At 41.7% G+C, this 17,199-nt stretch overlaps 1 protein-coding gene across 1 annotated transcript in view; it reads right to left on the bottom strand.

Annotated features, from left to right (window-relative positions):
- The window catches only part of LOC124796437 (proton-coupled amino acid transporter-like protein pathetic), a 119,046-nt gene that overhangs the window by 14,448 nt on the left and 87,399 nt on the right, over window positions 1-17,199 (bottom strand). The window contains exons 3-4 of the mRNA XM_047260631.1: window positions 1,563-1,648; window positions 245-379 (exon numbers count right to left, since the gene is read on the bottom strand). Coding sequence (XP_047116587.1) covers window positions 245-379; window positions 1,563-1,648 — 221 coding nt within the window. The remainder of the gene's footprint in view (window positions 1-244; window positions 380-1,562; window positions 1,649-17,199) is intronic.

Raw genomic sequence — 17,199 nt, 5'->3', positions numbered from 1 at the left:
TTATGTCAATCCTATAAGACATGTCAGCAGAGTCCATAACTAAAATAATAGAAACAGTTAAACAATGCTTGGTAGAGATATCATGAGATAAAATATGCACATGCAGTGGATAATGAAGCGGAGAGCTCATGATAATCACTATTCATAAGAAGCCTTAGAAGAATCTTCATTACACACATAATGTCAGTTTTGATAATATTATCAGTCTGTCAAGAAATAAAGAAAACTGCACAGCAACACTTACGTGGTGGGATGTGGATGGTCACGATGTTCAAAGGGGTTATAACCGAGCTCCTCATCATTGGCAGGCTTTTCAACAAGTGGAGTAGTTGATCCAGCAGCAACAGTGATGGGAACATCATTTTTATCACATTTATATCTGTGAAAAAAAGTGGATAGTTAGCACACTCAAGGGGACTTTAAAACAGATAACATGAATTAAGTATTTCCTGATTGTAATAAATAAATACAACCATGTCTCTGATGACACTTGTTTGTATAATGTAAGCCATACAGTGAATTGCAATCTTGGATTGAGACGCCCACTTATGAGAGTGTTATCTGGATTACCGAAGGACAAACAGTTAAAATTGTACAAGCAAGTTGTGTGACATTGCTGTAACAAATAATATGTAAAGTAGTGTTAGTGGACAATAGCTAGGATGGATCTTGTATGGTTGGTGCCAGTGGAAGCACAGATCACACTTTGAGAGATTGTGATACCAACCAATTCCTACATTAAATATGTGAAGCTTGTAATCATAAATGTAATTAGGATTCTCAACTATCTGAATTAAATTTTTCTGATGAGAATTCATTTCTAATGCTTTGGGTAATGGATATCTATTTTTAGCCAGTTTCCAAGATGTTAATGAAGTTAGAAACAGATAACACATGAACTTCTGCCACATCAAGTTAGTTGAAGTTTGATGAATTACATCAGACACATTTATTAAAAGGAGAGAAAAAAAAATCAGTCACTTTATAGAGTGTGAGTTCTTGATGAAAACAAGTTCAGAACATGTTGTGGCAGACACTGATTGCTTATAAAGATAGATGTGTAAATTACATGTATGGTCAGACACATGTATGACACAAAGTGGAATTCAGTACATATGTTATATTTTGTCAGTAACATAATTAATTTTGTTTTCAGTTCTCCTGCCATGTGTTACCTGTATGTAACTAGTGTCCTTATTTTCATTTTTTTATAGTGTGTGTTTCAGTTAGAGTGACTGAAATATCACTGATTGCTTTTTTAAATTCTAGCTTATCAATGCTGTATCTAGCATCTCCCTCTTCAGGTGACTCTATTTGACTCGAAACCACATTTTTCCTTTAATGCTTTAGTAAATTTGTTTTAAATTCTCTATGAGTCAGCCAAACTAATAGATCAACCACTACCAGTTAGTTTGAGATGTATTTACACTGTCTGTATTTTACCAGATCCTCTGGTAATATTGACTTACATCTTTGCATTTGATCAAACATACTACATTTTTTATACTCTGAAACATGAAGACTGTTTCTTTAAGCTTACTTCATTTGAGCACATTACTTACTTGTTAAGAACAAGGTCTGCAAGTTCTGTTCGACAGCCTCTCTTCTTGGAATCATATTCAGTGATTATAGGTCGCAGGTTGCCTGCCTGTAAAGAGAGAAATTGGATATGATTAGATAGTGCTGCATGTATTGACAAAAATTATGTTGATAGCAATTAATGCCCCCTACTGCATTGTGTGTCTCAGGTAACTTACTTAATTGATACCTTATTGCCAGACGTCTCAGACAATGGCCACATATTTGCTTTTGGAGGAAACAGTGAATGTACTGCTAGTGCTCGACTGATGATAAGTCCTAGTACACTGATCAGGAGACACGTTTCCGGTGAATCTCTGATGAAACCCCTTTTAACTCATCCTCTTATTAGGTGAGTGGCCATTCTCTGTTTATTGCCTTCATTCACATCTGCATCTCATAAACAGTCCAAAATTTGACAAATAGCCTCATGGTGCAGAAGAACTACTCTTGAAATATGATGCCTCTTTAGCTGAAGTTGTCAACCGATGATAACTTGGTGGCACTCAGTTGGAGATAGTTCAACCCATTCCAGGAGGTGAAAGAAATTTCCTATTGCAGAATTTGGACTGCAAGGGAAAAGTGGTAGTGCCTGATCATCACATTTTGCAACAATGTCCCGTGTTGAAAGTCAAACCTTTCCACAGTGTCTAATAGAATGAGGACATGTAGCACTGTAAATTAAGATCCATCCCTTGTATAGGGGTGGTTGGTAGCCCTCCTTTTACTATTTGAGAGGGATGGACATGTGCTAGTAGTGAGTTTCACCATGCTTTTGTTCCATACTATGGTCATCAGTAACAATACAAACACCTCAATAAAGTGCACAAGCATGCTTCAAAGTATCAGTTTCACACAGATGTGCACTTGATATCATGTAAGATCTGAGGAATGTAATGATAAACCATCTCAAGAAGGAGCTTCATCAGGACAATGAATTGAGATTCCCACAGTGTCTTCAATGCTTGCTGATCAGTATGGGACTAACTTTGACTATGACTCCACTCAGATTTCCTCCAGCCTGTTTCCATTGCATAACTAGGCAAAACTATGTGGCTGCAACAAACTTCTGGCAGTGTACTAACTGACTGACTCCATCATTGAATCCTGAAGGCCACACAATAGAGACTCACCACCATCACTGTCTGCCAACAACTTCAATGGATGCAGTATGGAGAAGTATGGGATCAGTATACTAGTCTATTGTCAGCATTCTGACCTTTAGAGATATTATTATTTCCTATTTAAGTGGATTCTCACCCTCATGATTGCATTCAGTCTATTCCAGCCCTTCTATTAAAAAAAATCCCGTGTAAAACCAAAATTCAAAACTAGGTCCTCTTCATGATTGTCAGACATGTTGCTTATGAGGTGGACACTAATTATTCCTTTAAATGAAAAGTAAAATAGCAATTATACGCTTCTGCCAGACCACATGGTGCTAATTCATGCATTATAAATGCCTATCTTTCCTGTAACTTGCATAATAGTGTATATGCTATGAAGGTTCTGATTGCACCATCATAAATTTATACTAACACCTAAATTACCGCTCAGTCATAGCTTATGCAGTATTTTAGTATTGACAATACCTTTCAAGGATCTAGTTACCACTATTATATGTAATAAATTCAAGTTAAATTGTGTTTTTGTGGAGATCTTGACAGAAATGAATCAAGAACGTTTTTCAGCACAAGTGACATATCATTCAGTGATTAGATTCAACTGCCATTTACACAAAAATAATGGAAGTTTGGAATTTAGTGAAGTAGGCACACCAGCCACCAACAGTACTTAGCCACCAAGGACTTGAGATACAGTATCTAGCACCAATAATCTGGATCTTCAAAGGCTGAATTTGGATTTGTACAGTTACAAGCATGGAAGTTTCCTTCAGCACCTGACTAGAAGGAAAATGTAGTCTTCTCAAGTTCTTCCTTAGTTGCTAACAGTTGCCTCAGGAGCCCTGTTGACATGCCGTGCAGTCAGACCCTGCCAAGTTTCCAAGAGATAGCAGAGGCAAAGTCATACCTCTCTGCCAGCAACTGTTGAAGTCGGCCACCCATGTAGTGTTAACCAGCTCACTTTATTCCAAGAAGCGTTCTGCCTGTGTGAATGGCTCACTGCTCCACAGTATGTGGTCATCACGTGCACTCCCTGGCACCGAGGCGGTGCTCATCGTGACAGTCACACTATACTGAATTTTTTGCTAGCCTTTAACTTGACAAAATCTCTCAAAACAGAATATGAATCTATTGACTTCTAAGTACCATTTTCAATGGCTACAGTTGACATTCTACACCATCATATATAAACGTTCTTGACCTAAGGCATGTCTTTGTCAACTAGAGTTTTAAAAATCTCCTCTCACTACTGGCTACAGATAAAGGATAAGTCAAGAGGTTTTGTAAGGTTAAAAAAGTCGTGAGAAAAATGTCAAATTGCTTTATGGAAAATAAGGTAGGTCTGACGAGGCATGTGGAGCACTTCCAGCAGGAATATTGGGCACAAAGATCAAAACATCATCTTTCAGTTCCTTCCCACTGGTGCCACATTCATCACCATCATTTAATGCAGTCTCAAGAGCCGTAAATACGACTTCTAGTTTTCCACCATCCCTCGTCTGCAGATCATAAATAACGTACAGAAAGCAGAAGCTCTTACTATAAGTGTAAATAACCTAAAATCCATTTCATGGACGACAATGCAGAAAAAATTATCGTGAAGGAACTTTCTGCTTCCTGTTCATCAACAGGCTCATTGTTAGACTCGTAGGTAAAATACTTCTTCATTCTCGTGGGACTAATTAATTTTTTTCCAACTCTGTATGAGATCGACGTTCGTGTTAGCAATTACATTTGCATCCGTTGTCACTTCTTCTGAGCTTTCCTGCTAATTATGATATTGCCTGTGTACAAATCTTGGACTTGAACGCCTCTTATCTACAGGGTTATTACAAATGAATGAAGCGATTTCACAGCTCTACAATAACTTTATTATTTGAGATATTTTCACAATGCTTTGCACATACATACAAAAACTGAAAAAGTTTTTTTAGGCATTCACAAATGTTCGATATGTGCCCCTTTAGTGATTTGGCAGACATCAAGCCGATAATCAAGTTCCTCCCACACTCGGTGCAGCATGTCCCCATCAATGAGTTCGAAAGCATTGTTGATGCGAGCTCACAGTTCTGGCACGTTTCTTGGTAGAGGAGGTTTAAACACCGAATCTTTCACATCACTATGCATGAAACTTGCCCTCACGCGTTCAACCGTTTCTTCGCTCACTGCAGGCCAACCTGTTGATTTCCCCTTACAGAGGCATCCAGAAGCTTTAAACTGCGCATACCATCGCCAAATGGAGTTAGCAGTTGGTGGATCTTTGTTGAACTTCGTCCTGAAGTGTCGTTGCACTGTTATGACTGACTGATGTGAGTGCATTTCAAGCACGACATACGCTTTCTCGGCTCGTGTCGCCATTTTGTCTCACTGCGCTCTCGAGCGCTCTGGCGGCAGAAACCTGAAGTGCGGCTTCAGCCGAACAAAACTTTATGAGTTTTTCTATGTATCTGTAGTGTGTCGTGACCATATGTCAATGAATGGAGCTACAGTGAATTTATGAAATCGCTTCAATCATTTGTAATAGCCCTGTACTTGGCACCCCAAGCTGCCGCTTGGGTTGGGTCCTCATTCCACCAATGTGTCATCAGTACTAGGCTGTTAAATGAATTGCGAGTTAGCTCAAACTGTGTGGTAAATGTGACGTGGCACTGATTCCAGAACATGTCCAGATGCGCCATTCCGTCACGCTGGAGATTTCCTAACTTTGCGTGAAGTGTAGCCAAGTTTGGGACTTGCGCTGATGTCTTGGCAAGAACGGCGTTACGTTTCTCCATTAGACGAAGCGTGTTCTAACAATAACGGTTTTCGGGTCTCCCACTGCCTGTTGCGAAATCTGCCCTGTCTAGCCGCCATGACACGACGGGCGACTTGTGTTCTTTTCAGTCTCCTCTAGCAAATTGTCAAAAAGTTCGTCAGCGATAGTTCAGATGATAAAAAGAATTATTTTACCTATCCAAAATATTTCATCCTTGTATTCGAGACGGTACGGACAAATGTTTCGAGCTTCAGCGCAACACATTGTACATAGACCGTAACTTAGGCGCGGGAACAATATTCTGCTCAGATTTTGCAAATTTGGTAATTTTGTAAGCAGGTTAATTAGAAATGAAGCATTACTGAAAAATATTACTTAAATTAAGTATGTAGATAAAAATATTGCACACACCAAATTACATGTTTCTTTGCAGTAAAGAAATAACAAATTGTATAAACTTCCTCAAAAAAAATCTTACTGTTTATGGCTGCTAATGTACATCCGTTTTAGTAAGACGTATAATAAAGAACAAATTTTATTTGCTCCTCATAAATTATCAATATTGTTTAGTTGTTGAGAAAATATCACTTTCCAGGAACTATGTGTGTGTGTGTGTGTGTGTGTGTGTGTGTGTGTGTGTGTGTGTGTGTTTATAATTTTATTTTGCGTTTCCTTGCTTCAAGCGAAGCAAACTCACCGCTTAAGTCACTGACTTGAGCTTAGGAGTTGTGTCGCATACTCGTATTCAATCGACAATGTAGCTAAATCTGACAGTCTGCTTCAACGAATACTTACTGCATCCACAGGATGATGCTGTTACTGGCATTGTCGTAAATATCCTCAAAGCCATTTCAGTTTTGGATCAGCGTCTCTCAACCGTAACTTAATTCTTAAAGCACTCTTTAAAAAAAATAAAAAATCAGTTTTTGCGCTTCCTCTGTGGCTGCATTGTTGGCGGGAGCCTTTTTCGCCAGCCCCTCGTGCAAAGGGAGACAGAAAGACCGTGCCAGTTTTTTAAAAACTTCTTGCATTAAAACATTAGCGTAATTCCTAGGAGCGCTTAGTGCTCGGTTAACTAAGAACCATTATGGCGTCACGTTCGGTCGTCAAACCTGACCCTGCATTGTTTGCCAACCCACACCTGCTACGTTGCCTGAACAAGACGTAAACAAGTCTGCAGCGGCATTCTGAATTTTGCAATCTCCCTTGCCCACTACCGCGTTTGGTAAGACAGCTGGACGACATGAGAGCGGTGTTGTTTAAGTTGGAAGGGTTCAAGGCGCAAACCATTTACTTATCACAATTTCGTAATCTGGGCGTTCGAGCACTAGAAAAGACATTCGTTAGACAATGGATCGCTCTAGGTTACGGTAAACGTCTGCAGACTGGCCAACAATTTTTTTTTTTTTTTTTTAATGAGGCATTGGATAATTCAGAGCAGTTATTTATCTGTACTGTAGACTTCTCTTTAATATCTGTCGCTTGGATCTAAATGTGCCAGTATATTGCTATACTTGAAACACTTGGTTAAGCCAGTTGACTCATGCTCGAAAGGATCGGAATAAATACAGCAACTTGGTAACTTAATGTTTTAGTGATTTCCGCATGTGATTCTTCACTTCAGCCAGTGATCCATCTGCAGCGATGTTGCTGTCGACGAGATATTAAGCCCGACAAAAAATAAACAGCTTCTCAGTAAAGAGCCACTGCCACGTATTTCGTGACAGTGTTTGCTAGTTTTCACTTTGTTGCCATCATTATTCGCACTGACTTGCTAAGCATTACAGCTGAACTTTACTCACAGTGTTTAGCTTCGCAGAGGTTTTGAGGGAACTAAACAAGTAGCGGGTGCATATATCCTTGCGTATACATAACATCAGTAGAAAAAAAAAATGGCTCTGAGCACTATGGGACTCAACTGCTGAGGTCATTAGTCCCCTAGAACTTAGAAGTAGTTAAACCTAACTAACCTAAGGACATAACAAACATTCATGCCCGAGGCAGGATTCGAACCTGCGACCGTAGCGGTCTTGCGGCGCAGACTGCAGCGCCTTTAACCGCACGGCCACTTCGGCCGGCTTAACATCAGTAGAGGTTTGTATGACTGTAGTAGTCTTTCGAGCCTTGTAAGAGCTTTTGCGTGCAGAAAGCTTAGTCACAGATACAGGAAAGATATGTTCATTTCTGCCTCTGTACAACAACTCTTGGAATGAATGTCCAGGAAATTCTCTTTCGAGTTTAGTGAACAGAATTTGTCTGTTTTAGTACTTATTACGACATTTAAAAAGCTATGAATATTCCTGTCGTATCACATTATTGTCTGGCAGACCCCGAGGCAAGTTTAGCCTCCAAATCGGAAACCTTGCCACGCATGGTGGCTTTCTGCCTTCAGACAGTACGAGTGTTATGTCCCGGTAAGTGTAGCTTTTTGGTGTATGTGAAAATAACGTCGGGATTTTAATGGGCAGTCTGATGATCAGGAACTGCACAAGATACCATCTCTCCTCAACTTGCTGGCTAAGTAGCGGAAATGAACATTTGTTCCAACACCATGATTCGAGGCAGCGCATGTCTTGGCTATGAAAGCGGGTTTGTTCTTGTCAAATTCCGGCGATTTTGGTGTATCTGTGTTACTGCAGTCCACTGTTTCTCCACGATAAATGTTCTCAAAAATTACTGATGAAGTGAAGTTTCTTTTCCCATGTCGCTGTCAACTCCTGTTACAATCTACAGGATGTTCTAGAAGTCACTCTCCCGACTTGCCGCCTTCGTTCAATCTATTGAGTAGTTTCCTATGAAATCCACTCACAAAAGAGCAGCAGAACTTCAAGTATCGCGGCCAGCAAGGCACGATTACGTTAGATAAAAATTTAAAAATGGAAGGCAGTGAGGGCCGAACTTTGGTTGCAAATTTCGAAATGTCGAGTCTCGCTCAAGAGTGTTATTTTCTGATGAATTTGGGATGTATCACTGTTTGATTGGGAGGGATGTGGTTTTCTGATCTAAGGAAAATCCCTATTATGTGCAAGAGTCGGAAAACAAAACGCCCCATGTCAACACAATGCCTGTTCGGACCATTTTTTTTTAAGGACACTTGAACAGAAATTTGTATTTAGACAAGTCGCCAACGTAGTTTATTACTTCAGCTCGAAGACATGGAAATCAATAATGATGTGTGTCTACAGCGGGATGGAGCTCCAACACACTTTGCTATTTAGTTGCGTGAGCTTCGTGATGAACAATTTCCAGACTACTGGATCTGGCGTGGTTCAGTAGCATCTCCATCGGCAGTGAAACGACCACCACGGAGCCTTGACCTCACCACGCCGGCCGACTCATTATGGAGAATAATCAAGTGCCACGTGGCTCACCGTTGGCAAGACTTGTGAAGAACTGAGCAAACGTGTTGTGGAAACCTTTCGAATTGAAACTCATAACATCATCCACAAGACGTCGAAAAGAACATGGATCTCTGTGGAAAGCATGGTAGTGTACATACAGAATCACGGGATATAGTGCATGGTTTTCATTACTTCATTATGCTGGGTAGTTATAATTGAAGTGCAACTCCTCGCGGAGGTCCAGAGTGAGCTGTAATTATCGTGTGGGAGCCAAACTTGGTAGATGTGCTTGTGTGTCAATGCGAGACCGATTTACGCAGGAAAAAACTTAGTTCTAATTTTAGCCACCAGGTGCAAATCTGGCGCTGTACATCTAGTAAACGTCTTTGGTGCTCGTATTGAGCTAACTATGCAAGCGCCGGTTAATAATAAAATCAACATCATGCCTTTCTCACTTGTTTGACCTTTTCTTTCCAGGTCAATAGAAACATTGTAATTGGGACTAATGTTTTCCCAGCGTAAGTCGGATCTGCATTAACGCATTAAAATATCTACCAAGTTTCGCTGCCATACAATAATTACAGCCCAAATTGGGCCTCTGTGAGTACTTTCACTCTATAAGCAACTGGCATAATATACTAGTTTGACCTAGTGGTACAAGAACTTCTCGGATACACGGCACTTATCCAGCTGTTATGACAGCGTATGTTACGGGACGCTTTGATGAGATGAGTGCGTGATAGACTTGTGCAATGCGGCGCGGCTCTTCCCACGAAGCTGCAAACGAGTCCCGAAGGTTGACCACGGCGTCAGGCAGGGATCGCGTGGATGTGGCCCATTGCGGTAATGGTCAACATCCCCCGCGACGGCTTCAAGTGGCTCAAGTACCCACCAAGGACGGCCAATTGCGGATCGCGAGCTGCGCTCCCTTGTCACCTGCCTGGTGAGGGGGGGGGGGGGGGGGGGGAGGGTGACAGCGAGGTCGCGATCGCTTTTTTATTTTTAGCTCCCGCTGCTCTGATTGCTACCAGCTACGTCATGCTAGCGCCGTCGCTCTCGGGTGCGTTGACTCGCACAGTGTGGAGCGTAACTTTGGGTTAGTTGTTAACAATTTTTAACTGCTTAATGAAAGTGGTAGCTGGACCTTTTATCGTGAAATATCTGTTATTATAATTCCTTGTGGATAAATCTGGTCGGATATAGACATGGCAAGCATATGGCCGTCCTGTAGCTGCAGCCATTATTGAAACTTCCTGGCAGATTAAAACTGTGTGCCCGACCGAGACTCGAACTCGGGACCTTTGCCTCTCGCGGGCAAGTGCTCTACCAACTGAGCTACCGAATCACGACTCACGCCCGGTACTCACAGCTTTACTTCTGCCAGTACCTCGTCTCCTACCTTCCAAACCGGGCGTGAGTCGTACTTCGGTAGCTCAGTTGGTAGAGCACTTGCCCACGAAAGGCAAAGGACCCGAGTTCGAGTCTCGGTCGGGCACATAGTTTTAATCTGCCAGGAAGTTTCATATCAGCGCACACTCCGCTACAGAGTGAAAATCTCATTCTGCAGCCATTATTGTTACACTGCTATCATGGATCATACTTCAGAAGCCATCTAGCCAATTTCGCCTTTGACTTACCTGTCTCAATATAAGCTCAATATGTGGATCTGATCGTCCTGTAACATACCCTACTCCCTATCATTTCAGGATTTACGCATCGATCAATGCGCTGTATGTTGTTTAAAACATTCTTTTACTGCCCTTTTGTTGAAGCGCAGGTATGCTAACGGCGTCTAAGTAATCAGTTGTTAGAGGAGGTAAAGAGATCCTACAGGCAGAGGGTGGGTAGTCCTTCATGTACAATTCGTAATTACGTGGTTCTCTATATAGTCTTACGTAACTCTGGAAGTACGCCTAAACTGACACTGCTAAAACTTTTATCGAACTTGCGCTTGTTCACTTTGCTGCTACAAAAACCTCTGTTGAAGTTTTTAAATAATTCTAGATAAATTTTTTTTACGGGACAGTTTTATGAAAGTCTTATTTCGTTTTCTGTTAGTAGTCTACTTTTGTCACTCATTAAAAAAAGAAAATGTTGTTATCAATAAAACTGAAGATACAGTTAAACTGAATAATCACGCGGTATAAATCTAATGCAGTTAGGAACTCGTATTACTATATGATATTACTTGGTATTAAATTCAAGTAATGTTCAGTTTAGTGAAAAAATAGAGAGCACACAGCCTGTTTTTTAGTTGTTGTTACGAATTAATTATGTGATAAAGAACTTATTCAACCACATCAGCCTTATGAGAAATAATGTTGTAGATCATCACAAAAATCCTTCGTAAACTGTGATATATTATGCATCTAACAAGCGAAATCACTTTTGGAGGCGCTCGTGGCATTTACCTTCCACTTCACAAAAATCTACCACGGATTGTTTTGTGTTATTAATCAGTGGTTGAAGCTGTATCGCTACAAGACACGAAACACGATGTCTCATGGGTAAAATGTAGGCAAATTAGTTGGAGATTGCTTCGTTTTGGCGTCCTGATTGACAGCCCGTGATTACGGCCTTAGCGGTATCACCTGCCAGATAGCGACGTCAATCCTATCGCCGTCACCGTAAAAATCGAAGTCTGCGTCATTCCAGGGAAAGGGTGTGTAACGGGATACTAGAGATGACTTCTGCGGTTTACAAACTATGTACGAGGGCGAGTCAGTGTTCTTAGAGTCGTGGAAGCGAAAAACACACATTGCTAATAATTCGTCTACAGTGGCCAACGCGACTGAACACCTGCCAAATGTCGAATCCTTTCGGTAATACTGATACTAGTGACAAAAAATGTCCAAACTGTTGACATTTACGTTAGTTTGCTCGCCCATCTTCCGCAGCAGCCAGGAAAACCGGTAGTAATTGTTGACATGTGTCACGGATGTTCTGTTCTTTACAAATGGAATGTACTGAACGAAGGTGTTGTAAGTTAATGATGGTGTTTGTTTTAAGAGTTGAAACAAAAATTCTCATATTGATATCAAAAGTTGACTGTTGGTCAAAAACAGCTCGGCAAACACCGGAATTGTAGTGTCATTCAAATGGGACGTGTCTGAACATCCGCCTCGTCGTCCAACTGGCTCCAGGAGACATCCACCTGCAGAAGCTCATGACAAAGTAGCATGGCTCCCAAATCCCAACGGTTTGCATCCGACAAATAACAGCAAGACATTGTGGCAGGCTAGCTGCAATCTCTTGTTAAGAGATACGATAAATGCTTAAATATGAATAGCAACAATGCCGAAAAGTAATATAAAGGTTCAGCTTTAAGACATTCACGTCAACCATTCCAATACGTTATTTCTTGACTAACGGAGGCTATTTTCCAGGTGACATTGTTGTATTTTACCGCGAACGGTAAGTATGCAGTATTCTGAATACGTTGCAAGTGTCACTCGGGGTCAGACCAGTGTTCTGTGTAGATGCGACTGTATTAGAACAGAGCTAAGTGAATTAGAACATGAATAAATTGTTCGTGCTCATATGATGGGTGCTTCCGTAACGAAGGAAACAGAGATGTTCGGTGTTTCAAGAGGCACCATTTCGAAGATTTATTCCGCATATAAGGAAAGTGGAAAAACGTCATCCGCTAAGTCACAACACAGACGAGGAAGTGTGTGTTGAGTGATTGTAACAGACTGTCATTGAAGAGGATTGCTACGGAACATAGGAGGACAACAGCTACAAAATTCATTGCAGAATTCAACCATGGCAGCACCAATACAACAGGAAGGGAGTTCCACAAGCAGTGAATTACAGGGAAAGGTGGCATTTCAAAAGCACCCATCAGTGATGCAAATCCCGTAACAAGAAAACATGGTAGCGAAGCCATAAAATCTGGACTTTAGAGCAATGGAAGAAAGTCATTTCGGCAGATGAGTCTTGTTGCACACTGTTTCTAACTTCTGTCCGAGTTTACGTCCTAAGAGTGAAAAAGGTGGGGGTTCAGTGATGATTTGGGAAGGCATATTGTGGTAGTCCGCTGGCCCCATGCGTACTCTGCGAGGACCCATTACCGCCAAGCATTGTGTGACCATTCCGGCTGATCAAAAAAATAGTTCAAATGGCTCTGAGTACTATGGGACTTAACATCTGTGTTCATCAGTCCCCTAGAACTTAGAACTACTCAAACCTAACGAACCTAAGGACATCACATACATCCATGCCCGGGGCAGGATTTGAACCTGCGACCGTAGCGGTCACGCGGTTCCAGACTGAAGCGCCTAGAACCGTACGGCCACACCGGCCGGCTCCGCTGATCAGGTCCATCCCATGGTACAATGTTTGTTCCCCATGGCAGTGCTGTGTTTCAAGGTGACACAACCCCTCTTCACACAGATCACATCGTACTGGGCTGGTTATGAGAGCAAGTGGATGAAATGACGCGTTCCTTTGAAACTGCACAGGAACTGTTTTTATCCATTCCAAAATGACTGGAAGTGTTTTGAATGCCAAAGGTTTTCCTACTCCGGATTGGGATGGTTTTTCCATTTTTACGTGTTTTTGTCCACCCCATGCAAGTGCTCGTTAACGCTCTTCATTTCGACAGAACTTCCGTAGTCGTACTGTGTACAGTGTATGTTCTTAAAAAGCGGGGGCGGCAACCGATGTTAAGAGATGAAGAATGAATTGGAGAGATGAGAAAGTGGCTCGAGCAGGGTTCACTGTCGCATGGCTCGAGCATGCTTCGCTTCAGAGTCGAGGTCACGAGACGGCCGCCCCGTGGCAGTCTGGTGGCGGCACGTGGCCGTTTACATTGGCTATCGCATTGTCGTTGCTTCCGGCGACCACAAAGAAGGCCGCGCGCGAGCTCTGCATTCGCCAGCGCGCCTCTTCCACACAACGGCTGGCCCGCAATCTTCCACTTTGGCGACGGTGGCCAGACTTGGCGTAATAGGGCGTTATATTTAGAGGCGCTGGAGACACTCATCTCACGGGAGGTGCTGATCCCAGCGCTCTGTACGGCTAACGGGCCAATGCGCGACCAGACAGACGTACGTGCTTCACTTTGACACTGCTCGCTTTGTAACTGATAAATTAATGGCGTTGCCAATGTTCGTCGTCTGTGATTACATCCGCTTCAGCGTTTACTTGGTGCCTTCTAACTACAACTGGATTTATTCTTATCTCTTTCTCACACTGACCTAGTCTCTAACGGACACCACCTATTTCCAGAACCAGCACTACATACAAGAACGAACAATCTGGGGGAGCACGTGTACTGTTGATCAGTCTCTTTGTCGAAGCAGTATTGCTCCTCGCGTTTAAGAGTTGAATACTCGTAAATACAGAGGACTAGACAGAAAAATTATAAAGTTATTGGGCGTAAAGCAGCTCGTCTTGAGCAGAGTTACACGTACAAAATACGTAAACCTGACATTACTCTAGTGAAGTAGTATTTTTCGTCACTCTTTAGTGCCTCAGGGTATCTTTCAGACCAGTGAATGCCAGGACAGTACGGGGAAGGTCAAGAGCAGTTGGGAGACACTGTTGCCATGTCACTTCCACTCCGTCCACGGTTGGAGAGCGAGTAAAAGACAAATCGAAACACAGTCACAGGTTATTTTCGGTTCGTCAGTTGCAAACAGGACTAGTTTTGAACTGTGGTTGCGAAAGCGAGCAAGGGGGAAAACCTGGAATTCGTGGGGCACTCACTGTTAATGCGTGTTTAATGTAGAAAGTGACTCATTCCCATCTCTACGAGAAGGTTTTGATTGTATTGGTATGTTCATGTTCACGCGAAGATACGAGGTGTCCGTAAATTATCCTTACAATTCAAGATTTTAATAACCTTAAAACTATACGAAATATTAACAAAGGACTTTCAACAAGTGACAACGCATTTTTTTTACCCTCCAGACGACACAATTTTGACGCCAAATTGAACCTGAGAACCTGGTAAAATATTTCTGGAAAGGTGGACTCGACGAGATGGTCCAATTCGATGGTCGCCACGATTTCCTGACCTCACACGATTAAACTTCTTCCTGAGGAGTTTTGTAAGGGACCTGGTGAAACAATCAAGGTTAGGAACCTACAGTACTTGAAGACACACATTCGCAATGCATTTGAATATGTCACCGTTGAGATCTTGAGTAGCACATGGAGACGAATGGCATTCCGACTAGACATTATCCGTGTCACTAATGGTGCTCGCACTGATGTAAATGAATGAGGAAACAAAACTTTATGAGCTATCACAAATATGAAAATCATTTCTTCGTATCTAGCATAGTTTTCAAGGTGTTAAAGTAAAAAGTTGTAAAGATAAATTGTAGGCACCCTGTAATGTAACGATACTGCACAGCTGATCGAGACAGGCCGGCGGACTCAACATGCATGACATTAACCGAAAGTGTACTGCGTTATATATTAAACGAATCACCCATTTGTTGGACAAGGAACCTCTCATAGCAACCAGTTGGCTCTTCCGAACCTTAAAATCCACCGATATGCATCCACCCATTGATGTAGGTAAAATACATTACAAACTACGACATGTCAAGCAGTTTTTTCTTGAAGTAAGCTATATTGATGGACATTATTTGACGCAGGATTTACCGACGACGCACCTGTTATTAAAAAGATGGACACCTCCAATAGTCCGGAATCCCACTGAACTTCAATACCCGAGTGTTCATTGGAAGGCAGTTTGGGACAACATCAGTTTAATTGTCCACACTGCTGAGATGGCATCCACATGGTATAAAGTGGTAAACGATGTTATACCCACTAATGAAAGGTTGCATAGAATCGGTTTCAGTGACAGTGATAAATGCGTCCGCTGTGGTCTGGTCGACACCCTACGCCATCGCTTCACTTGTGGCGGTCATCTCATTAACTGGAAATGGGTGCAGCAGAGGCTGGGCCTGATTACTCGCAGCAGCCCAGCCAGCCAATGCACCGACATCCTGCTCAGGCCGGACACGAAACATTTTTCCGCTACAAAGAACAACACCGTGATGTGGCTGTTAGGACAGTTTTTGACGTATATCATCATCCACAATAGAGAAGATAATCTCATTAGTTTCGAGGCTTACATGAGAACAGCACGCTGGAAGATGAAGCGTTACCCAAATTTCAGGAAGATGTTTGCTAACATGTTAGATATAATATTTTAAAAACAAGGCGTAGGGTAATTCTCGAGCCCGGTAAGGACACAAATCACAGGCAAGACTACGTAGCGAACAAAATACACAACGAATAAGGGGTTATACCAGTTCCTAGGACTACTCCCGACTTCTCAATGGTGTTATTAACTTCATTATGACGTTTTCATTAATTTAAGATCCTGTGGATCTCTTGTTATCCGTTTGTATGCTCCAAATGACTTTGAGTTTGGACGGTTATGAATCAGTTAAGACAATCAATTATATATATGCTTGCGTTTCGGTTCTATGTCTCTGTCTGGACTGAAGAGGCTATTGTCAGTTTACTATTTATGTTCTCTTTTGTAAGCTTACAAATGGCACTACATTGAAATGTGTTCTTCAGTCTATTGTAGGATACAATTCGTGTTGAATCAGTTCCAGCACTTCAATATTTTGTTTTTGTGCTTATGTACATATATGGTTGTTTTAATAAAGGAACAAAACGTAAAAAAAAAATCGTAACTGCAATATGCTATACACTGGACCAGGCTACGTGCTGTCTGGTCAACCATAGTTGTACTACACATTATTTTGCTGTTGTAATGCTTGTGTTTATGACTCTTTTAATAATTTTATGTATATCTTGTCTTAGACAGGAATGCCAAAAATGTTCCGGTAGGAACAGTATGTATTAAAGCAACCTTAATCCGTGTATGCATTCTCCATCAAGAAACTGCACAGAACTGTTGACCAAGTTAATTAGGTACATGACTATGTACCTTATTAAATTATTATTTGTCTTTTGTATTGTGCCTCTAAACATGAGCATGAGGGCCGATACCAGTTCTGTATAATAAACTGTATATTTTAAATAAGTTCTACTATGCAACCGATACTGGCATTTTGGTTACTACAGAGCTCCTAGAATTCATCGTTTAGTCATTCTCGAAGTTAACAGAGATCGAGGCGGAGATCAATTGAAAAACGATTAACGAAGTAACAGGCCGTGACCTCGGTGAATGAACCATCGCAGAAATTGTGTAACGTGGTTGACGGAAACCACTCTTCCTAAATTATAGTATGCTGCCTTCTCTATGACCCTTCTCGCTTTATTCTTGAGTATCAGCGGAATGGAGGCGTACAATAATGCGACATACTGTCATACTACATGTGCTGTTACGCTCAGGGTCCAAATCTATGATAATTGTGGGATCTCTGCTACAGAGACTTACACTGCACGAAAAGTCTTCAGT

The sequence above is a fragment of the Schistocerca piceifrons genome, chromosome 4, assembly GCF_021461385.2.
Source record: "Schistocerca piceifrons isolate TAMUIC-IGC-003096 chromosome 4, iqSchPice1.1, whole genome shotgun sequence".
In the NCBI taxonomy this organism is placed as follows: domain Eukaryota; kingdom Metazoa; phylum Arthropoda; class Insecta; order Orthoptera; family Acrididae; genus Schistocerca; species Schistocerca piceifrons.
This window is presented reverse-complemented; position numbering and strand designations above follow the sequence as displayed.